Source organism: Oncorhynchus masou, chromosome 31 (assembly GCF_036934945.1).
Source record: "Oncorhynchus masou masou isolate Uvic2021 chromosome 31, UVic_Omas_1.1, whole genome shotgun sequence".
Taxonomy (NCBI): Eukaryota; Metazoa; Chordata; class Actinopteri; order Salmoniformes; family Salmonidae; genus Oncorhynchus; species Oncorhynchus masou.
The window spans coordinates 5,968,801-5,993,372 of record NC_088242.1 but is presented as its reverse complement, the minus strand read 5'-3'; the positions used below and the strand labels follow the sequence as shown (position 1 = coordinate 5,993,372).

The window sequence follows — 24,572 nt, the reverse complement described above, 5'->3', positions numbered from 1 at the left end:
CTAGGCTACCTGCTGGTTACTAGTCCAACGCTCTAAACACTAGGCTACCTGCTGGTTACTAGTCCAACGCTCTAACCACTAGGCTACCTGCTGGTTACTAGTCCAACGCTCTAAACACTAGACTACCTGCTGGTTACTAGTCCAACGCTCTAACCACTAGACTACCTGCTGGTTACTAGTCCAACGCTCTAACCACTAGGCTACCTGCTGGTTACTAGTCCAACGCTCTAACCACTAGGCTACCTGCTGGTTACTAGTCCAACGCTCTAACCACTAGGCTACCTGCTGGTTACTAGTCCAACGCTCTAACCACTAGGTTACCTGCTGGTTACTAGTCCAACGCTCTAACCACTAGGCTACCTGCTGGTTACTAGTCCAACGCTCTAACCACTAGGCTACCTGCTGGTTACTAGTCCAACGCTCTAACCACTAGGTTACCTGCTGGTTACTAGTCCAACGCTCTAACCACTAGGCTACGCTGCCGCCCCGACTTTGCACAAAGTCATCAACTATTGTTTTGAAGATGAAATTTCAACCACGGGGTTAAGTCATCATGTTCATCCATTTTCAACATAGACAAACCTTTGTACCTTTGAAACAATATCAGATCTTCACCGTAATATCCACTATAAGAAGAACAAAACTCTTGGTTGTTACCAATGTGCTATGTTGAGAATAATTGTTGAGGAATCTCCACTTAACATATTCACTGTTGCTATCAAAGTTATTCCTAAGGGTAGGTTCAACAGAGCACATTAAATATACCCATACTTTATCAATTATATCATCAATAATGCTAATTAGGCCTATGTATGCATTTTGGGAGTCATAAACAGCTGTTGTTAAAATTGGACCCAGGACTGATCTGAAATACACCATACATAAAGAATATGACTCAATCAAATCAAAATGGATTCAAACTGGATTTAAAGTTTGATTGAATTGAGTCCTATTCTTTAATTTGAAATGGCGAAGTGGATCCAACATATCAATTATTAATTTGTAGACAGACGTGAATTCAAGCCAGACTCAGTGGCACAGATCGAACTAGCCAATCAGTAGATGGGATCTCCTTTAAATGTTGATGTTTGGTTGCGTTGTCAATCAAACACTATTCAATATAACTTTTGTAACACAGCAGAGAGCCTAAACGTTAAGGCTCTCTTACAAACTAATGTAACATTCAACCTTAGAATGTTGAGGTGACAATAACGATACATGTTCTCTTATGACATCATAGAGAGCGTACGTGTTCAAAGGTCTCTTGTCTGTGGGGATCTTCTCCATTGATTTAATAATCTGTGCAGAATCTTGATCTTCACTTGCGCTTTAATTAAATCTCAGTTGCAATCCAGGTCATTGGGTTGTGCTATGAGAGGAAGCACAGTGATAACACATTACATTTCGTTGTATAAATATCTGACAATCCCATTTGATCTTGGTTATGCCCGTTTTAAACGGTTCAAAGCACAGTGATAACATATTTAGGTGAAAACTAAACCACAAATCAGACATTGTTTTCCCCTTGGAATACATAGTAAACATAGTGGTAACACATTGGGATATCTACCAACCTTTGGCTGTCTTTTTGAATGTTTGATAATAGGTTGTAATCTCATTCATCAATGTATCAACCAAATAAAACCCAATTATCCACATTGAAATGACATAGTGTGCCCACTGGGTGGCTTTATGCATTGGGCTGGCTTTCCCAAAGCTTTGGGAGCTAAAATATGTGTGTGTCCCGGGAATATTTCTTGCCATCACCTGGCTGTGGTAGGTTATTTATCACCTGACTAGTAGGTTATTTATCACCTGGCTGTGGTAGGTTATTTATCACCTGACTAGTAGGTTATTTATCACCTAACTAGTAGGTTATTTATCACCTGGCTAGTAGGTTATTTATCACCTGACTAGCAGGTTATTTATCACCTGGCTAGTAGGTTATTTATCACCTGACTAGTAGGTTATTTATCACCTGGCTAGTAGGTTATTTATCACCTGACTGGAGCAGGTTATTTATCACCTGACTGGTAGGTTATTTATCACCTGACTAGTAGGTTATTTATGACCTGGCTGTGGTAGGTTATTTATCACCTGACTAGTAGGTTATTTATCACCTAACTAGTAGGTTATTTATCACCTGGCTAGTAGGTTATTTATCACCTGACTAGCAGGTTATTTATCACCTGGCTAGTAGGTTATTTATCACCTGACTAGTAGGTTATTTATCACCTGACTAGCAGGTTATTTATCACCTGGCTAGTAGGTTATTTATCACCTGACTAGTAGGTTATTTATCACCTGACTAGCAGGTTATTTATCACCTGACTAGCAGGTTATTTATCACCTGGCTAGTAGGTTATTTATCACCTGACTAGTAGGTTATTTATCACCTGACTGGAGCAGGTTATTTATCACCTGGCTGGTAGGTTATTTATCACCTGGCTAGTAGGTTATTTATCACCTGACTAGTAGGTTATTTATCACCTGACTGGAGCAGGTTATTTATCACCTGACTAGTAGGTTATTTATCACCTGGCTGTGGTAGGTTATTTATCACCTGACTAGTAGGTTATTTATCACCTGACTAGTAGGTTATTTATCACCTGACTGGTAGGTTATTTATCACCTGACTAGTAGGTTATTTATCACCTGGCTGTGGTAGGTTATTTATCACCTGACTAGTAGGTTATTTATCACCTAACTAGTAGGTTATTTATCACCTGACTAGTAGGTTATTTATCACCTGACTAGTAGGTTATTTATCACCTGGCTGTGGTAGGTTATTTATCACCTGACTAGTAGGTTATTTATCACCTAACTAGTAGGTTATTTATCACCTGGCTAGTAGGTTATTTATCACCTGACTGGAGCAGGTTATTTATCACCTGACTGGTAGGTTATTTATCACCTGACTAGTAGGTTATTTATCACCTGGCTGTGGTAGGTTATTTATCACCTGACTAGTAGGTTATTTATCACCTAACTAGTAGGTTATTTATCACCTGGCTAGTAGGTTATTTATCACCTGACTAGCAGGTTATTTATCACCTGGCTAGTAGGTTATTTATCACCTGACTAGTAGGTTATTTATCACCTGACTAGCAGGTTATTTATCACCTGGCTAGTAGGTTATTTATCACCTGACTAGTAGGTTATTTATCACCTGACTAGCAGGTTATTTATCACCTGACTAGCAGGTTATTTATCACCTGGCTAGTAGGTTATTTATCACCTGACTAGTAGGTTATTTATCACCTGACTAGTAGGTTATTTATCACCTAACTAGTAGGTTATTTATCACCTGGCTGTGGTAGGTTATTTATCACCTGACTAGTAGGTTATTTATCACCTAACTAGTAGGTTATTTATCACCTGACTAGTAGGTTATTTATCACCTGACTAGTAGGTTATTTATCACCTGGCTGTGGTAGGTTATTTATCACCTGACTAGTAGGTTATTTATCACCTAACTAGTAGGTTATTTATCACCTGGCTAGTAGGTTATTTATCACCTGACTAGCAGGTTATTTATCACCTGGCTAGTAGGTTATTTATCACCTGACTAGTAGGTTATTTATCACCTGACTAGTAGGTTATTTATCACCTGACTAGTAGGTTATTTATCACCTGACTAGTAGGTTATTTATCACCTGACTAGTATGTTATTTATCACCTGACTAGTAGGTTATTTATCACCTGACTGGAGCAGGTTATTTATCACCTGACTGGTAGGTTATTTATCACCTGACTAGTAGGTTATTTATCACCTGACTGGTAGGTTATTTATCACCTGACTAGTAGGTTATTTATCACCTGACTGGAGCAGGTTATTTATCACCTGACTAGTAGGTTATTTATCACCTGACGAGTAGGTTATTTATCACCTGACTAGTAGGTTATTTATCACCTGACTGGAGCAGGTTATTTATCACCTGGCTGTGGTAGGTTATTTATCACCTGACTAGTAGGTTATTTATCACCTGACTAGTAGGTTATTTATCACCTGACTGGAGCAGGTTATTTATCACCTGACTGGAGCAGGTTATTTATCACCTGACTAGTAGGTTATTTATCACCTGACTAGTAGGTTATTTATCACCTGACTGGAGCAGGTTATTTATCACCTGACTAGCAGGTTATTTATCACCTGACTAGTAGGTTATTTATCACCTGACTAGTAGGTTATTTATCACCTGACTGGAGCAGGTTATTTATCACCTGACTGGTAGGTTATTTATCACCTGACTAGTAGGTTATTTATCACCTGACTAGTAGGTTATTTATCACCTGACTAGCAGGTTATTTATCACCTGACTAGTAGGTTATTTATCACCTGACTAGTAGGTTATTTATCACCTGACTAGCAGGTTATTTATCACCTGACTAGTAGGTTATTTATCACCTGACTAGTAGGTTATTTATCACCTGACTGGAGCAGGTTATTTATCACCTGACTGGAGCAGGTTATTTATCACCTGACTGGTAGGTTATTTATCACCTGACTAGTAGGTTATTTATCACCTGACTAGTAGGTTATTTATCACCTGACTGGAGCAGGTTATTTATCACCTGACTAGTAGGTTATTTATCACCTGACTAGTAGGTTATTTATCACCTGACTAGTAGGTTATTTATCACCTGACTAGCAGGTTATTTATCACCTGACTAGTAGGTTATTTATCACCTGACTAGTAGGTTATTTATCACCTGACTAGTAGGTTATTTATCACCTGACTGGAGCAGGTTATTTATCACCTGACTAGTAGGTTATTTATCACCTGACTGGAGCAGGTTATTTATCACCTGACTAGTAGGTTATTTATCACCTGACTAGTAGGTTATTTATCACCTGACTAGTAGGTTATTTATCACCTGACTGGAGCAGGTTATTTATCACCTGACTAGTAGGTTATTTATCACCTGACTAGTAGGTTATTTATCACCTGACTAGCAGGTTATTTATCACCTGACTAGTAGGTTATTTATCACCTGACTAGTAGGTTATTTATCACCTGACTAGTAGGTTATTTATCACCTGACTGGAGCAGGTTATTTATCACCTGACTAGTAGGTTATTTATCACCTGACTAGTAGGTTATTTATCACCTGACTGGAGCAGGTTATTTATCACCTGACTGGAGCAGGTTATTTATCACCTGACTAGTAGGTTATTTATCACCTGACTGGAGCAGGTTATTTATCACCTGACTAGTAGGTTATTTATCACCTGACTGGTAGGTTATTTATCACCTGACTGGAGCAGGTTATTTATCACCTGACTAGTAGGTTATTTATCACCTGACTGGAGCAGGTTATTTATCACCTGACTGGAGCAGGTTATTTATCACCTGACTAGTAGGTTATTTATCACCTGACTGGTAGGTTATTTATCACCTGACTGGAGCAGGTTATTTATCACCTGACTAGTAGGTTATTTATCACCTGACTAGTAGGTTATTTATCACCTGACTAGTAGGTTATTTATCACCTGACTAGCAGGTTATTTATCACCTGACTAGTAGGTTATTTATCACCTGACTAGCAGGTTATTTATCACCTGACTGGAGTAGGTTATTTATCACCTGACTAGTAGGTTATTTATCACCTGACTAGTAGGTTATTTATCACCTGGCTGTGGTAGGTTATTTATCACCTGACTAGTAGGTTATTTATCACCTGACTAGTAGGTTATTTATCACCTGACTAGCAGGTTATTTATCACCTGACTAGTAGGTTATTTATCACCTGACTAGTAGGTTATTTATCACCTGACTAGTAGGTTATTTATCACCTGACTAGTAGGTTATTTATCACCTGACTAGTAGGTTATTTATCACCTGACTAGTAGGTTATTTATCACCTGACTAGCAGGTTATTTATCACCTGACTAGCAGGTTATTTATCACCTGACTGGAGCAGGTTATTTATCACCTGACTAGTAGGTTATTTATCACCTGACTAGTAGGTTATTTATCACCTGACTAGTAGGTTATTTATCACCTGACTAGTAGGTTATTTATCACCTGACTAGCAGGTTATTTATCACATAACAGAATAACTATGAGAAAGTAACAATGATAAGTCAATGTTTGACAGTCAATATTCCCGGGACACGTTTCATTTCTAAAATGAAGAGGGGAAGTGACCCCTGTAGTGGGGTTTAGGGACAAGCTAGTTTTTAGGCCCACTGACTGTCCCCCCTCCCTCTCTCTCTCCGCTCCCCCCTCCCTCTCTCTCTCCAGGTCTGATGTACATGCTGTTGAAACACCTGGCAGATCGCTACAACATGTACTATGCCTACCTTCCCTCCAAGCTGGACAAGAAGATCCACTCTGGGGCCGTCAACCAGGTGGTGGCAGCACCTATCCTCTGTCTCTTCTGGCTCCTGTTCTTCTCCACTCTCCGCACAGGTACGAGGTCACCACCTAGTGGCCGTTCTGGGCCATAACAGTCTCATATACAGGGCCTTCAGAAAGTGTTCACACCTTGACTTTATCCAACATTTTATTGTTGCAACCTGAATTGAAAATGGATCAAATTTAGATATTTTTTTTTTGTAGCTGGCCTACACACAATACCCCATAATGTCAATGTAGAAATATGTTTTTATTTTTAGTTTAATTTTTTGAATTAAAACATTAAAATCTGACATCTCATCTGTTAGCAACAAGGCACTAAAGTAATATTGCAAAAAAATGGAGAAACCAGTTAACCTTTTGCCCTGAATGCTGTTGGATTGGAGAAACCAGTTAACCTTTTGCCCAGAATGCTGTTGGATTGGAGAAACCAGTTAACATGTTGCCCTGAATGCTGTTGGATTAGAGAAACCAGTTAACATGTTGCCCTGAATGCTGTTGGATTGGAGAAACCAGTTAACATGTTGCCTTGAATGCTGTTGGATTGGAGAAACCAGTTAACATGTTGCCTTGAATGCTGTTGGATTGGAGAAACCAGTTAACATGTTGCCCTGAATGCTGTTGGATTGGAGAAACCAGTTAACATGTTGCCTTGAATGCTGTTGGATTGGAGAAACCAGTTAACATGTTGCCCAGAATGCTGTTGGATTGGAGAAACCAGTTAACATGTTGCCCTGAATGCTGTTGGATTGGAGAAACCAGTTAACATGTTGCCTTGAATGCTGTTGGATTGGAGAAACCAGTTAACATGTTGCCTTGAATGCTGTTGGATTGGAGAAACCAGTTAACATGTTGCCTTGAATGCTGTTGGATTGGAGAAACCAGTTAACATGTTGCCTTGAATGCTGTTGGATTGGAGAAACCAGTTAACATGTTGCCCAGAATGCTGTTGGATTGGAGAAACCAGTTAACATGTTGCCCAGAATGCTGTTGGATTGGAGAAACCAGTTAACATGTTGCCCAGAATGCTGTTGGATTGGAGAAACCAGTTAACATGTTGCCCTGAATGCTGTTGGATTAGAGAAACCAGTTAACATGTTGCCTTGAATGCTGTTGGATTGGAGAAACCAGTTAACATGTTGCCTTGAATGCTGTTGGATTGGAGAAACCAGTTAACATGTTGCCCTGAATGCTGTTGGATTGGAGAAACCAGTTAACATGTTGCCCTGAATGCTGTTGGATTGGAGAAACCAGTTAACATGTTGCCTTGAATGCTGTTGGATTGGAGAAACCAGTTAACATGTTGCCCAGAATGCTGTTGGATTGGAGAAACCAGTTAACATGTTGCCCAGAATGCTGTTGGATTGGAGAAACCAGTTAACATGTTGCCCAGAATGCTGTTGGATTGGAGGTTAAACTTGGAACATTGTTATACTCAGAAGTGTAGACACTTTAGTTACAAAAAGAGACATAATGAAGCTTGGGAAGGGCTGAGTGCAAAGAAAACACATGACAGTACTGATGAGGGGAAAGCTTGATCCCAAGAATGATACCATGTTTAGAGCGACGGAGGAGACCCACCCACAGTGGGGTACGAATACCACCTCGGGGGACGCCATGTCTGAGTTACAGCTGTATCGGCCCTGTGGGTCTGAATACCACCTCGGGGGACGCCATGTCTGAGTTACAGCTGTATCGGCCCTGTGGGTCTGAATACCACCTCGGGGGACGCCATGTCAGTGTCTGAGTTACAGCTGTATCGGCCCTGTGGGTCTGAATACCACCTAGGGGGACGCCATGTCAGTGTCTGAGTTACAGCTGTATCGGCCCTGTGGGTCTGAATACCACCTAGGGGGACGCCATGTCAGTGTCTGAGTTACAGCTGTATCGGCCCTGTGGGTCTGAATACCACCTAGGGGGACGCCATGTCAGTGTCTTAGTTACAGCTGTATCGGCCCTGTGGGTCTGAATACCACCTAGGGGGACGCCATGTCAGTGTCTTAGTTACAGCCGTATCGGCCCTGTGGGTCTGAATACCACCTCGGGGGACGCCATGTCTGAGTTACAGCTGTATCGGCCCTGTGGGTACGAATACCACCTCGGGGGACGCCATGTCAGTGTCTGAGTTACAGCTGTATCGGCCCTGTGGGTCTGAATACCACCTCGGGGACGCCATGTCAGTGTCTGAGTTACAGCTGTATCGGCCCTGTGGGTCTGAATACCACCTCGGGGACGCCATGTCAGTGTCTGAGTTACAGCTGTATCGGCCCTGTGGGTCTGAATACCACCTCGGGGGACGCCATGTCAGTGTCTGAGTTACAGCTGTATCGGCCCTGTGGGTCTGAATACCACCTAGGGGGACGCCATGTCAGTGTCTGAGTTACAGCTGTATCGGCCCTGTGGGTCTGAATACCACCTCGGGGACGCCATGTCAGTGTCTGAGTTACAGCTGTATCGGCCCTGTGGGTACGAATACCACCTCGGGGACGCCATGTCAGTGTCTGAGTTACAGCTGTATCGGCCCTGTGGGTCTGAATACCACCTAGGGGGACGCCATGTCAGTGTCTTAGTTACAGCTGTATCGGCCCTGTGGGTCTGAATACCACCTCGGGGGACGCCATGTCAGTGTCTGAGTTACAGCTGTATCGGCCCTGTGGGTCTGAATACCACCTCGGGGGACGCCATGTCAGTGTCTGAGTTACAGCTGTATCGGCCCTGTGGGTCTGAATACCACCTAGGGGGACGCCATGTCAGTGTCTGAGTTACAGCCGTATCGGCCCTGTGGGAGCAATTCAACTTGGTCAACGTTCACTAGCGTCCGTGAGTTATTTACTCAAAATTAGAGCCTAACCATACAAAATGTTATGTTTGGGGCAAATCCAATACAATTGAGTACCACTCTCCATATTTTCAAGCATACAGTGCATTCAGAGAGTATTGAAACCCCTTCCCCTATTCCACATTTTGTTACTTTACAGTCTTAATCTAACATGGATTAGATTACTTTTTTTGTTTTCCATCAGTCGACACACCATAATGACAAGGCATTTTTGCAAATGTGTGTAGTTGTGTAGTTTGTCAAAAGAAAAAAAAACAGTCCGTGAGGTCGAAGGAATTGTCCGTAGAGCTCCGAGACAGGATTGTGTCGAGTCACAGATCTGGGGAAAGGAACCAAAACAATTCAACAGCATTGAAGGTCCCCAGTAACACCGTGGCCTCCATCATTCTTAATTCAAAAGGCACATGACAGACCGCTTGGAGTTTGCCAAAAAAGCACCGAAGACTCTGACCATGAAAAACAGGATTCTCTGGTCTGATGAAACCAAGATTGATTTCTTTGGCCTAAATTCCAAGTGTCTGGAGGAAACCTGGCACCATCCCTACGATGAAGCATGGTGGTGGCAGCATCAGGCTGTGGGGATGTTTTTCAGCGGCAGGGACTGGGTGACTAGTCAGGATCAAGGGAAAGATGAACGGAGCCAAGTACAGAGAGATCCTTGATGAAAACCTGTTCCAGAGCGCTCAGGACCTCAGACTGGGGTGAAGGTTCACCTTCCAACAGGACAACGACTAAGCACACAACCAAGACAACGCAGGAGTGGCTTTGGGAAAAATCTCTGAATGTCCTTGAGTGGCCCAGCCAGAGCCCGGACTTGAACCCGATTGAACATCTCTGGAGAGACCTGAAAATCGTTGTGCAGTAACACTCCCCATCCAACCTGACAGAGCTTGAGAGGATCTGCAGAGAAGAATGGGAGAAACTCCCCAAATACAGGTGTACCAAGCTTGTCGTGTCATACCCAAGACTGAAGGCTGTAATCGCTGCCAAAGGTGCTTCAACAAAGTACTGAGTAAAGGGTCTGAATACTTAAGTAAATATGATGTTACCGGTTTTTATTTGTATTAAATAAACATGTAAAAACTGTTTTTGCTTTGTCCTTATGGGGTATTGTGTGTAGATTGAAGAGGGACATGTGTTTTCTTTCGAGTGTAATGTAACAAAAAGTAGGAAAAGTCAAGGGGTCTGAATACTTTACGAATGCGTTTAACCTTGAGTAAGGGTTTCAAATTTGGGGAAATTACAACTCTAATTGTTTTTTTGTTTTTTTAAACATTTTGTCAGTAAATGCAGCTCCGTCTCAGGTTCTGCTGTGGTGCAGTGGTTGCACAGCCTTTCCTCTACAGGGAGCCAGGTTCTGCTGTGGTGCAGTGGTTCCACAGCCTGTCCTCTACAGGGAGCCAGGTTCTGCTGTGGTGCAGTGGTTGCACAGCCTTTCCTCTACAGGGAGCCAGGTTCTGCTGTGGTGCAGTGGTTGCACAGCCTTTCCTCTACAGGGAGACAGGTTCTGCTGTGGTGCAGTGGTTGCACAGCCTTTCCTCTACAGGGAGCCAGGTTCTGCTGTGGTGCAGTGGTTGCACAGCCTTTCCTCTACAGGGAGCCAGGTTCTGCTGTGGTGCAGTGGTTGCACAGCCTTTCCTCTACAGGGAGCCAGGTTCCTCTGTGGTGCAGTGGTTACACAGCCTTTCCTCTACAGGGAGACAGGTTCTGCTGTGGTGCAGTGGTTGCACAGCCTCTCCTCTACAGGGAGACAGGTTCTGCTGTGGTGCAGTGGTTACACAGCCTTTCCTCTACAGGGAGCCAGGTTCTGCTGTGGTGCAGTGGTTACACAGCCTTTCCTCTACAGGGAGCCAGGTTCTGCTGTGGTGCAGTGGTTGTACAGCCTTTCCTCTACAGGGAGCCAGGTTCCTCTGTGGTGCAGTGGTTACACAGCCTTTCCTCTACAGGGAGACAGGTTCTGCTGTGGTGCAGTGGTTGCACAGCCTCTCCTCTACAGGGAGACAGGTTCTGCTGTGGTGCAGTGGTTACACAGCCTTTCCTCTACAGGGAGCCAGGTTCTGCTGTGGTGCAGTGGTTACACAGCCTTTCCTCTACAGGGAGCCAGGTTCTGCTGTGGTGCAGTGGTTGTACAGCCTTTCCTCTACAGGGAGCCAGGTTCTGCTGTGGTGCAGTGGTTGCACAGCCTCTCCTCTACAGGGAGCCAGGTTCTGCTGTGGTGCAGTGGTTGTACAGCCTTTCCTCTACAGGGAGCCAGGTTCTGCTGTTGTACAGTGGTTGTACAGCCTTTCCTCTACAGGGAGCCAGGTTCCTCTGTGGTGTAGTGGTGCAGTGGTTACACAGCCTTTCCTCTACAGGGAGCCAGGTTCTGCTGTGGTGCAGTGGTTGTACAGCCTTTCCTCTACAGGGAGCCAGGTTCTGCTGTGGTGCAGTGGTTGCACAGCCTTTCCTCTACAGGGAGACAGGTTCTGCTGTGGTGCAGTGGTTGCACAGCCTTTCCTCTACAGGGAGCCAGGTTCTGCTGTGGTGCAGTGGTTGTACAGCCTCTCCTCTTTAGGGAGCCAGGTTTTCCTGTGTCTACCCTTCTCAATGGCAAGGCTGTGCTCACTGAGCCTGTACTTTGTCAAGGTTTTGACACACTCCTACTGGCTCTATAGCCACTCCTACTGACTCTATAGCCACTCCTACTGACTCTATAGCCACTCCTACTGACTCTATAGCCACTCCTACTGACTCTATAGCCACTCCTACTGACTCTATAGCCTCTCCTACTGACTCTATAGCCTCTCCTACTGACTCTATAGCCTCTCCTACTGACTCTATAGCCACTCCTACTGACTCTATAGCCACTCCTACTGACTCTATAGCCACTCCTACTGACTCTATAGCCACTCCTACTGACTCTATAGCCACTCCTACTGACTCTATAGCCACTCCTACTGACTCTATAGCCACTCCTACTGACTCTATAGCCACTCCTACTGACTCTACAGCCTCTCCTACTGACTCTATAGCCACTCCTACTGACTCTATAGCCTCTCCTACTGACTCTATAGCCTCTCCTACTGACTCTATAGCCTCTCCTACTGACTCTATAGCCACTCCTACAGGTTCTGCTGTGGTGCAGTGGTTACACAGCCTTTCCTCTACAGGGAGCCAGGTTCTGCTGTGGTGCAGTGGTTACACAGCCTTTCCTCTACAGGGAGCCAGGTTTTCCTGTGTCTACCCTCGCTCTCAATTTAAGGGCTTTATTGGCATGGGAAACACATGTTAACATGAATTTAATTTAATTTGTCAAAGCAAATCAAATGGATAATGAATAGAAGTGAAATAAACAATAAAATGTAACAGTAAACATTACACATACAGAACAATAAAGACATTACAAATATCATATTATATATATATATATATATATATATATATATATATATATATATATATATATATATATATAATATTCACTCACAGAAATTCCAAAAGGATAGACATTTCTTATGTCATATTATGTCTATATAGTGTTTTAACGATGTGCAAATAGTTAAAGTACAAAAAATAAGCATAAATATGGGTTGTATTTACAATGGTGTGTGTTCTTCACTGGTTGCCCTTTTCTCGTGGCAACAGGTCACAAATCTTGCTGCTGTGATGCACACTGTGGAATTCCACCCAGTTGATATGGGAGTTTATCGAAATTGGGTTTGTTTTCAAATTATTTTGTGGGTCTGTGTAATCTGAGGGAAATATGTCTCTCTAATATGGTCATACATTGGGCAGGAGGTTAGGAAGTGCAGCTCAGTTTCCACCTCATTTTGTGGGCAGTGAGCACATAGCCTGTCTTCTCTTGAGAGCCATGTCTGCCTACGGCGGCCTTTCTCAATAGCAAGGCTATGCTCGCTGAGTCTGTACATAGTCAAAGCTCTCCTTAAGTTTGGGTCAGTCACAGTGGTCAGGTATTCTGCCGCTGTGTACTCTCTGTGTAGGGCCAAATAGCATTCTAGTTTGCTCTGTGTTTTTGTTAATTCTTTCCAATGTATCAAGTAATTCTCTTTTTGTTTTCTCATGAATTTGTTGGGTCTAGTTGTGTTGCTGTCCTGGGGCTCTGTGGGGTGTGTTTGTGTTGCTGTCCTGGGGCTCTGTGGGGTGTGTTTGTGTTGCTGTCCTGGGGCTCTGTGGGGTGTGTTTGTGTTGCTGTCCAGGGGCTCTGTGGGGTGTGTTTGTGTTGCTGTCCTGGGGCTCTGTGGGGTCTAGTTGTGTTGCTGTCCTGGGGCTCTGTGGGGTCTAGTTGTGTTGCTGTCCTGGGGCTCTGTGGGGTCTAGTTGTGTTGCTGTCCTGGGGCTCTGTGGGGTGTGTTTGTGTTGCTGTCCTGGGGCTCTGTGGGGTATGTTTGTGTTGCTGTCCTGGGGCTCTGTGGGGTGTGTTTGTGTTGCTGTGCTGGGGCTCTGTGGGGTGTGTTTGTGTTGCTGTCCTGGGGCTCTGTGGGGTCTAGTTGTGTTGCTGTCCTGGGGCTCTGTGGGGTCTAGTTGTGTTGCTGTCCTGGGGCTCTGTGGGGTGTGTTTGTGTTGCTGTCCTGGGGCTCTGTGGGGTGTGTTTGTGTTGCTGTGCTGGGGCTCTGTGGGGTGTGTTTGTGTTGCTGTCCTGGGGCTCTGTGGGGTGTGTTTGTGTTGCTGTGCTGGGGCTCTGTGGGGTGTGTTTGTGTTTGTGAACAGAGCCCCAGGACCAGCTTGCTTAGGGGACTCTTCTCCAGGTGCATCTCTATGGAGTTGATGTTTTGGGAATCACTTCCTTTTTTGTGTTTGTAGAATTTAAATGTTATTTTCTGGATTTTGATAATTTGTGGGTTTCGGCCTAATTCTGCTCTTTTGCTCTCTCCTCTCCTGTCTCTCTCTCCTCTCCTGTCTCTCTCTCCTCTCCTGTCTCTCTCTCGCGGTCTCTCTCTTTCTCTTCTCTCATTCTCTCAGGTTTCTCAGCCCCTACCTCTATGTTTACCTTCAGCGTCCTGATCATCACCATCATCGTCTGCTTGTCCCATGTCTGCTTTGGACACTTCAAATATCTCAGCGCTCACAACTACAAGGTACAAAACAAACACACTCGCCAGAGAAACCTCTTATTTATAATGTTGAAGTGTTCAGTGGATTTAATTTAATTCTGTCTTTATTTAACCAGGAAAATCATTGAGAACACTATCTTGTGCCAAATCGATCCTGTATGCAATATGAGACACGTTTAAGCAATAAGGCCTGAGTTGGTGTGGTATATGGCCAATATACCACGGCTAAGGGCTGTTCTTAGGCACGACGCAACGCGGAGTACATCGGCCATATAACACAAACTCCCGAGGTGCCTTATTGTTGTTATAAACTGGATACCAACGTAAAATTAGTGGAGTAAAAATGGGTGTTTTGTCGGGTCTGACATACCACGGCGGTCAGCCAATCAGCATTCAGGGCTCGAACCACCCAGTTTGTAATATACCATTTATAAACACGTCTACATTATTATCATCTTAGAGCAGTAGTACATCTCACGTGGAAAACTCTTAGGATGATATATCAGAAGTATTCAACTCTTACACAGCTAAGTCCTGAGCCCATAGGTTTTCTGTTAATTAACCTGATAATTAATTGCACCCACCTGGTGTCCCAGGTCTAAACCAGTCCCTGATTAGAGGGGAATCACCCACCTGGTGTCCCAGGTCTAAACCAGTCCCTGATTAGAGGGGAATCACCCACCTGGTGTCCCAGGTCTAAATCAGTCCCTGATTAGAGGGGAATCACCCACCTGGTGTCCCAGGTCTAAATCAGTCCCTGATTAGAGGGGAATCACCCACCTGGTGTCCCAGGTCTAAATCAGTCCCTGATTAGAGGAGAATCACCCACCTGGTGTCCCAGGTCTAAATCAGTCCCTGATTAGAGGGGAATCACCCACCTGGTGTCCCAGGTCTAAACCAGTCCCTGATTAGAGGGGAATCACCCACCTGGTGTCCCAGGTCTAAACCAGTCCCTGATTAGAGGGGAATCACCCACCTGGTGTCCCAGGTCTAAACCAGTCCCTGATTAGAGGGGAATCACCCACCTGGTGTCCCAGGTCTAAACCAGTCCCTGATTAGAGGGGAATCACCCACCTGGTGTCCCAGGTCTAAATCAGACCCTGATTAGAGGGGAATCACCCACCTGGTGTCCCAGGTCTAAATCAGTCCCTGATTAGAGGGGAATCACCCACCTGGTGTCCCAGGTCTAAATCAGTCCCTGATTAGAGGGGAATCCCCCACCTGGTGTCTCAGGTCTAAATCAGTCCCTGATTAGAGGGGAATCACCCACCTGGTGTCCCAGGTCTAAATCAGTCCCTGATTAGAGGGGAATCACCCACCTGGTGTCCCAGGTCTAAATCAGTCCCTGATTAGGGGGAATCACCCACCTGGTGTCCCAGGTCTAAACCAGTCCCTGATTAGAGGGGAATCACCCACCTGGTGTCCCAGGTCTAAATCAGTCCCTGATTAGAGGGGAATCACCCACCTGGTGTCCCAGGTCTAAATCAGTCCCTGATTAGAGGGGAATCACCCACCTGGTGTCCCAGGTCTAAATCAGACCCTGATTAGAATGGGACAAATAAAACAAGCAGTGGAACTGGCTTGGAGGTCCAGAGTTGAGTTTGAGGGTGATATAGTATAAAAGTCATCACTGTGAATTATGTATTATATTGTTATTATTATTATGAGAATATTTTCTCCCATCTCTTTACCCCCCCAGATTGACGTGGAGAATGTGGATGGGGTGGAGAACGGTCATCCAGCACGAACCTCTCCCTCCAATAAGTCAGCAGTAAGTACCACTGATCCGTTCCTATATTATCACCACATTTTGTGACGTTCTTATTCTTTTTGGACTTCGGTGAGGGTCTTTTCGGACACACAACATTTATTTTTCTCTGAACTGAAGTTTCGGAGCCTATGTCTGTGTCCCTTCGCCGGTGATTGGTCAACAGTTGGGATACTTGTAGTCATTCAACGAGTGACGACTTGTTTTCATGCACATTTTTTTCATTGTAAAATACTGCACCAAACATCTTAGTTAGATGTGAAATTCTGTGACTCTCTTTGGCAACAACTTTTAAATTAATGACAGTTATCTTACATTATTTCGGACTATTTTGAGGAAGTGGATACTGGCTACAGCGTCTCAAAATGGACAAACATTAGTATTGCTGATTTTTTTCTCGTTTTTCAAGCCAAGGTCTTTTAACTTCTTGCGTCGAGCAATCCCTGATCCGGGATCCTATTTATAGCCTCAAGCTCATTAGCATAACGCAACGTTAACTATTCATGAAAATCGCAAATGAAATGAAATAAATATATTTGCTCTCAAGCTTAGACTTTTGTTAACAACACTGTCATCTCAGATTTTCAAAATATGCTTTTCAACCATAGCAAAACAAGCATTTCTGTAAGAGTATTGATAGCTAGCATAGCTATAAGCCTAGAATTCAGCCAGCAACATTTTCACAAAAACAAGAAAATCATTCAAATAAAATCATTTACCTTTGAAGAACTTCAGATGTTTTCAATGAGGAGACTCAGTTAGATAGCAAATGTTCAGTTTTTCAAAAAATATTATTTGTGTCGGACAAATCGCTCCGTTTTGTTCACGTTTGGCGATGAAAAAAACCTGTATCCAGTTATAGCCTCAAGCTCATTAGCATAACGTAACGTTAACTATTTATGAAAATCGCAAATGAAATGAAATAAATATGCTATCTCTCAAGCTTAGCCTTTTCTTAACAACACTGTCATCTCAGATTTTCAAAATATGCTTTTCAACCATAGCAAAACAAGCATTTCTGTAAGAGTATTGATAGCTAGCGTAGCATTTAGCATAGCATTTAGCGGGCAACATTTTCACAAAAAACAGAAAAGCATTCAAATAAAATAATTTACCTTTGAAGAACTTCGGATGTTTTCAATGAGGAAACTCTCAAGTTACATAGCAAATGTTCAGTTTTTCCTGAAAGATTCTTTGTGTAGGAGAAATCGCTCCGTTTTGTACATCACGTTTGGGTACCAAAAAAAACAGAAAATTCAGTCATCAAAACGGCGAACTTTTTTCCAAATTAACTCCATAATATCGACTGAAACACGGCAAACGCTGTTTAGAATCAATCCTCAAGGTGTTTTTCACATATCTCTTCATTGATATATCGTTCGTGGAAGCCTGCTTTCTTCTCTGAATCGCATGGAAAAATACTTGCAGCTGAGGTATGCGCACCAATTTCGGAGCAGGACACCGGGCGGACACCTGGTAAATGTGGTCTCTTATGGTCAATCTTCCAATGATATGCCTACAAATACGTCACAATGCTGCAGACACCTTGGGGAAACGATAGATCGGGCAGGCTCATTCCTTGCGCATTCACAGCCATATAAGGAGACAATGAAAAACAGAGCCTCAAAAATCCTGCTCATTTCCTGTTTGAAGTTTCATCTTGGTTTCGCCTGTAGCATCAGTTCTGGGGAACTCACAGATAATATCTTTGCAGTTTTGGAAACGGCAGAGTGTTTTCTTTCCAAAGCTGTCAATTATATGCATAGTCAAGCATCTTTTTGTGACAAAATATTGCGCTTAAAACGGGCACGTTTTTTTATCCAATAATGAAATAGCGCCCCTATAGATTCAAGAGGGGAGTATGCGAGTGTTTAGTTAAGCTGGGCGGCAGCCGAACTGAAGCATGCTGACACCTTTACTACGTCTCCCTCCAATAAGTCAGCAGAAACTACCATTTACTCAGCCAGCCTCCATGCTACCATTTACTCTGCCAGCCTCCATGCTACCATTTACTCAGCCAGCCTCCATGCTACCATTTACTCAGCCAGCCTCCATGCTACCATTTACTCAGCCAGCCTCCATGCTACCATTTACTCCCCAGCTTGGTTACAATATCCACACTAGCACACCCAGTATGGATGTTAAAGTAGCTGTCCACTCATACCCAAATAATGCTGTTGGCTCGTATTTGTGGCCAAAGCATAAATGAAAGAAAAACGCTTCACTTTAATCTCAGACAGTTTCTAAAATGTTTGCTATTTCCATATCACACACTGACCTGTTTCCTTCTTCCATTCTTCTCTCCTCTCCACTCCTCCCCTCTCTCCTCTCTACTCCTTCCTCATGTCGTCCCCTCTCTCCTCTCTCCTCCCTCATGTCGTCCCCTCTCTCCTCTACTCCTCCCTCATGTCGTCTCCTCTCTCCTCTCTACTCCTCCCTCATGTCGTCCCTCTCTCCTCTCTACTCCTCCCTCATGTCGTCCCTCTCTCCTCTACTCCTCCCTCATGTCGTCCCCTCTCTCCTCTACTCCTCCCTCATGTCGTCCCTCTCTCCTCTACTCCTCCCTCATGTCGTCCCCTCTCTCCTCTACTCCTCCCTCATGTCGTCCCTCTCTCCTCTACTCCTCCCTCATGTCGTACCTCTCTCCTCTACTCCTCCCTCATGTCGTCTCCTCTCTACTCCTCCCTCATGTCGTCCCTCTCTCCTCTACTCCTCCCTCATGTCGTCCCTCTCTCCTCTACTCCTCCCTCATGTCGTCTCCTCTCTACTCCTCCCTCATGTCGTCCCCTCTCTCCTCTCTACTCCTCCCTCATGTCGTCCCTCTCTCCTCTCTTCTTTCTCATCAACAGCAGATGTACATTGCCTCTGTGCTCCAGGATCCCAGCTTAGACGAGCTGGGTTCGGCTGGCAGCGGGGTCAGCGAGGGCTCGCAGGACGAGGAGATCATCCAAGTGGGGAACAGCCTCAATGAGGCCGACTTCCAGGTAGCCTAGTGGTTTTAAGAAGCGGGCCAGCAACTGGAGGGTTGCTGGTTCGAATCCCAGCTCTGACTGGAAAAACCTGGTGCGGAGTGAGCCATGGGGCGATTGTAGTATAGATGCAGTAGCATTGCCTGCCATTGTGCTCTTGAGTCCTGCAGCTTCTAACTCCTCGGTGTGTGTGTGTCCTCGAGCAGTTCTCTGCAAGTTAATGTATTCTGCTCCCTTTTGTCCGTCCAGAGTGGTGAGGACAGTCTTCTCGCTAACGAGGTGCGGCACTGACGTGAGGGGATGCCGGAGACCGAGGACGGGGAGAGAGAAGAAGAGACTAAGGTGTAATGTGACTGACGTGATGGATGCGCTGGTCTAGTGAATGAAGCTATGGAGCTGAAACGGACTGACAGACGGCTCTAGAAGACATGGAGAGAGACCACTAAACCTTAAACACCTTGAGTCAAGAGAGGGACTATTTCTCTGTCTACACTAACGAACAAAGCAACACAAATACCTTTCTCATGCCTTTCACTCCTCTTCAGCTTAGGCCATGGACCACAGTTCTCCAGCACATCTTTTCCCCCAGAGAGACTACACTAACACCAACATGCAAAGACGAGAGAGAGAGCGGTGGACTAGTCTACATTAACTAACAAAGGAAGACTACTTACTAAAGACCTCTATCAACAACTGCTTCTCTAGGATTCTCTTGCTAGGATGCTACTCTGACACTCAGACTCTACTGTAGGACTCTACCCCGGCGCTAGGACTCTACTGTAGGACTCTAGTCTGGCGCTAGGACTCTACTGTAGGACTCTAGTCTGGCGCTAGGACTCTACTGCAGGACTCTACCCTGGCGCTAGGACTCTACTGTAGGACTCTACCCTGGCGCTAGGACTCTACTGTAGGACTCTAGTCTGGCGCTAGGACTCTACTGCAGGACTCTACTCTGGCGCTACGACTTTACTGTAGGACTCTACCCTGACGCTAGGACTCTACTGTAGGACTCTACCCTGGCGCTACGACTCTACTGTAGGACTCTACCCTGGCGCTAGGACTCTACTGTAAAACTCTGGCGCTAGGACTTTACTGTAGGACTCTACCCTGGCGCTAGGACTCTACTGTAGGACTCTACCCTGGCGTTAGGACTCTACTGCAAAACTCTGGCGCTAGGACTCTACTGTAGGACTCTACCCTGGCGCTAGGACTCTACTGTAGGACTCTACCCTGGCGCTAGGACTCTAGTCTGGCGCTAGGACTCTACTGTAGGACTCTAGTCTGACGCTAGGACTACTGTAGGACTCTAGACTGGCGCTAGGACTCTACTGTAGGACTCTAGTCTGGCGCTAGGACTCTACTGTAGGACTCTACTCTGGCGCTAGGACTCTACTGTAGGACTCTAGTCTGGCGCTAGGACTCTATTGTAGGACTCTAGTCTGGCGCTAGGACTCTACTGTAGGACTCTACCCTGGCGCTAGGACTCTACTGTAGAACTCTACCCTGGCGCTAGGACTCTACTGTAGGACTCTACCCTGGCGCTAGGACTCTACTGTAGGACTCTAGTCTGGCGCTAGGACTCTGCTGTAGGACTCTAGTCTGGCGCTAGGACTAGCTAGGACTCTAATATAGGACTCTACTATAGGACTTTAGTCCGGCGCTAGGACTCTACTGTAGGACTCTACCCCGGCGCTAGGACTCTATTGTAGGACTCTACCCCGGCGCTAGGACTCTACTGTAGGACTCTACCCCGGCGCTAGGACTCTACTGTAGGACTCTACCCCGGCGCTAGGACTTTACTGTAGGACTCTACCCCGGCGCTAGGACTCTACTGTAGGACTCTACCCCGGCGCTAGGACTCTACTGTAGGACTCTAGTCTGGCGCTAGGACTTTACTGTAGGACTCTACCCCGGCACTAGGACTCTACTGTAGGACTCTACCCCGGCGCTAGGACTAGCTAGGACTCTACCCCGGCGCTAGGAATAGCTAGGACTCTACCCCGGCGCTAGGACTCTACTGTAGGACTCTACCCCGGCGCTAGGACTAGCTAGGACTCTACCCCGGCGCTAGGACTAGCTAGGACTCTACCCCGGCGCTAGGACTAGCTAGGACTCTACTGTAGGACTCTACCCCGGCGCTAGGACTAGCTAGGACTCTACCCTGGCGCTAGGACTAGCTAGGACTCTACCCCGGCGCTAGGACTAGCTAGGACTCTACTCTCTCTGATATCTTCCTTCATGACGAATCTATCTTTTCTGATGGCAAAGTCACGCAGGGACACTTAGCAGTAGTTAACTCCCTCTTCCAACTGTTGATCTAGAGCAGCCTCTGAACTGAGGCTCGGGACTGTGAAGTGAGAACAGCCACTCTCTAAGAAAAACTGCACTGGGAGCCCCGCACACTCACAACTGAGATGGGAAGAAGATTCCTTTTTTTGGCCTTGTCATGCAGGGGGGGACTAGCTTTCTGTCTAGATTTCCTTAAAACTACGACTATTGCACTTGAAAGAGAAGGATAGGTGTGTGTCTGTGCCCTACACTGGCTTGGCTTAGTGGGGTGATGTGGCTTTGGCTCGCATGTGTTTTCCTCCTCACAGAACCTTGAGTCTGGTTTTCTAGAGGTCTAGAACAGCCACTCGGGCCTCGGACTTCAGAGAGGGTTGGAGGGGTCTTTATTTCCCCTAATCCTTTGCCTGTTCTGCCTGCATCCTTAATAGTCTCTGCACGAGAGGCTGCTTCACAACAAGCAGCTTTATATGAAAAGACGGAGACGACATGTCTGTCAGCGTCACAATGTTAGCCTGCTCTGGTCTCCCCCTACTCTGTCCCGACCGTCTCCGGGAGTCTCTGGGTGGTTCCAGCCCTGTGTAAAAAGGAAGGTGGTCGCTATGACGATGACCACTCTGTAACAAACTGAACTAACACTCCCTCATTGCTGTTTACTTTTATGTTTAGCTTTTTTCGATGTTGTTCAGCAACAAAAACTCGGGATTTGTAAAATAGCCTCTTTTTATTTTATTTTGTATTTATTTTTTAGGCATGGTTATTTTAAGTTGGTCTGAGAACTTTAATTACTTAACTGCTGTTTCGACGTTAAAACGCCGTAACTGGATGAATGGATCATGTAACATGGATACTGTACCTCGTAAACAACACGGTTGCTCTGACTCCTGGCCGGTTCTGCCCAGAGAAGTGGGACTGCGGCTCAGACTGAGCCCTAATGGAGCCCTGACAGAACTGAAGGAGGAAGACAGCGGGGAACCCCAGATGATGCCCCCGGGAAGCACATATGAAGTGGATATGACAGCCCACCCTGTACCCTGTTTTGTGTCCCACAACTATGGTTGCAAAATTCACAAAATTGTCCCAGAGTTCCTAGGTTTTTCACAACTTGGTTAGAAGTTTCTTGGAATAAGGGATTTCTGGAAAAACCGAGGAACTTTGAAAGTTTCCGTAATTTTGCAACCTCAGCCAGTCCTCCTCTCCCAGCCAGGACTCTGTGGGACAACGTTCCTCTGTAGAGGGAGAACTCGACCCTTGAACTCTTGGTCTGTGACCTGTACATGTAGTTCCCACAGGACTCCCTGGGGTCGCTTTCAGCAGGGGTCGGGGCACAACGTGGTTGAGCGTTCAGATATATGTTATGTTGAACAAAATATGCCTCTGAAATGTACAATAAGGAAACATGGCAACTCTATTCATGACATTTCTATCTGCAACGTTCCACAACGTGTGCTTGAATGTGACCCTGACCTTTTGACTGGTCTGTGTTCACTAGTTCTATCTATCTCATCGAACTGCTCTCATATCATACAAGTTCCTATACAAGACAAGCCTCTTTATTTTGGTGTTTATGTCACTGTACTAAAGATTTATTTCAATGTTGGTTTGAACATTTTGTTTTTTTGTGTGTGTGGGGGGGGGTAACGAGCTTTTAAAAGATAGTCTACCGAGTTCTGCCGACTCTAGATGGGCTCTGATTGGTTTAAGGATGCCTAGCGTCAACCAATGACAACATGAATTGTGACATCAGCGAGATACTCTTATCATGTTGTGGTCTATATTGTACAATAAAAAAAGTTAAAATGATCATTGAGCATTGATTGAAATGACAATGTCCCCAACTGCCATCGCTCAGCTACAGTGCTGTATCGTACGCGGTGTTGTTAATATGTAACGTTTTATAGAAAACATGGACAGGACTGACAGGCGCTATGAGGGACGCAGACAATGGGTCTTAATGCAGGAAGACCAGCGGGTTTTAGATGCCTGGTGTTTTGTTTATGTTGTTTCACTTCAACATCCCGATTTATTAGCGGAAAAACAAAATGGATGACACCAACTTCGTTGTTTTTATATTTTTCCTTCTCTGTACTCTGACCTTTTATCTTTCAAGTAATTCGGCCGCCATAACTCACGATGTCTCTCTTCAAGTCGTTACAATATTCCACTGACCGGCTTAGTTTTCCTTCCAAAGTGTTGCCTTGTGGCAGATCCTGGTTGAACCTCAGGGGTCTATCATAACCAAGCAGAATCAATGACTTAGCCAACTATTAGATATAATAATGATTTGATTGTTCTGAGGTAATTTAAGAAAGCTAAACTCAGAGATGTGCGTTTTGGTTGTTGAGTCATCGAGAACATTCCCATTTCAAGCTCATCTTTCTAAACGAAAAACAAAAAAGTTATTTCAGAATATTTAAGGCAAATTAGCTGGCTAACTCATTGATCTTGCTTTGTGGTATACCCTTCTGAGCATTGTCTGGTTTAGCCTGGCTATGTGCATATCTCCTATATAACTGTCATTTCTGAAACATTTCACCTGTCCTGTTTAAAGTCTTGGTTCCACATTGTGGAAACGCATCAATAAATATGAAACAAATGTCCTTTTGAAATGTTTTCGTAGCACTAATTTGAACAGTCAGTCAGTCAGTGGGCTGAACCATACATGCTGAGCAGCTTTTCTATTATATGCATAAACCAAGTAACAAATCCTAGTGTCTAGTACACATTTAATGTACTCTGTAGTACCTCTATATAACTGGTCCAATGTCGTGTCTGATTCTGTACAGTAAAATGATGCACTCAGGATTTATCAAACGTGTTATTTTTTTAAGTGTAAAGGTTTATCAGTTGGTCTCTGAGAAATAGTGTCATTATAAACTCAGCAAAAAATAAAAATAAACGTCCCTTTTTCAGGACCCTGTCTTTTCAAAGATAATTGAAAATAAATCCAAATAACTTCACAGATCTTCATTGTAAAGGGTTTAAACACTGTTTCCCATGCTTGTTCAATGAACCATTAACAATTAATGAACATGCACCTGTGGAACTGTTTACAGACGGTAGGTCAATTAAGGTCACAGTAATGAAAACGTAGGACACTAAAGAGGCCTTTCTACTGACTCTGAAAAACACCAAAAGAAAGATGCCCTGGGTCCCTGTTCATCTGCGTGAACGTGCCTTAGACATGCTGCAAGGAGACATGAGGACTGTAGATGTGGCCAGGGCAATACATTGCAATGTCCGTACTGTGAGACGCCTAAGACAGCGCTACAGGGAGACAGGATGGACAGCTGATCAT

The 24,572-nt window shown here is 44.7% G+C and overlaps 1 protein-coding gene across 7 annotated transcripts in view; it reads left to right on the top strand.

Annotated features, from left to right (window-relative positions):
• The window catches only part of LOC135523366 (CSC1-like protein 2), a 123,349-nt gene extending 99,160 nt beyond the window's left edge, over positions 1 to 24,189 (top strand). For all 7 annotated transcript variants that reach the window (XM_064949991.1, XM_064949994.1, XM_064949993.1 and 4 more), the window contains 5 exons: positions 6,249 to 6,416; positions 14,160 to 14,275; positions 15,951 to 16,022; positions 18,869 to 19,003; positions 19,238 to 24,189. In XM_064949991.1, coding sequence (XP_064806063.1) covers positions 6,249 to 6,416; positions 14,160 to 14,275; positions 15,951 to 16,022; positions 18,869 to 19,003; positions 19,238 to 19,279 — 533 coding nt within the window. In that variant the 3' untranslated portion in view covers positions 19,280 to 24,189. The remainder of the gene's footprint in view (positions 1 to 6,248; positions 6,417 to 14,159; positions 14,276 to 15,950; positions 16,023 to 18,868; positions 19,004 to 19,237) is intronic.
• The last annotated feature ends 383 nt before the right edge of the window (positions 24,190 to 24,572 follow it).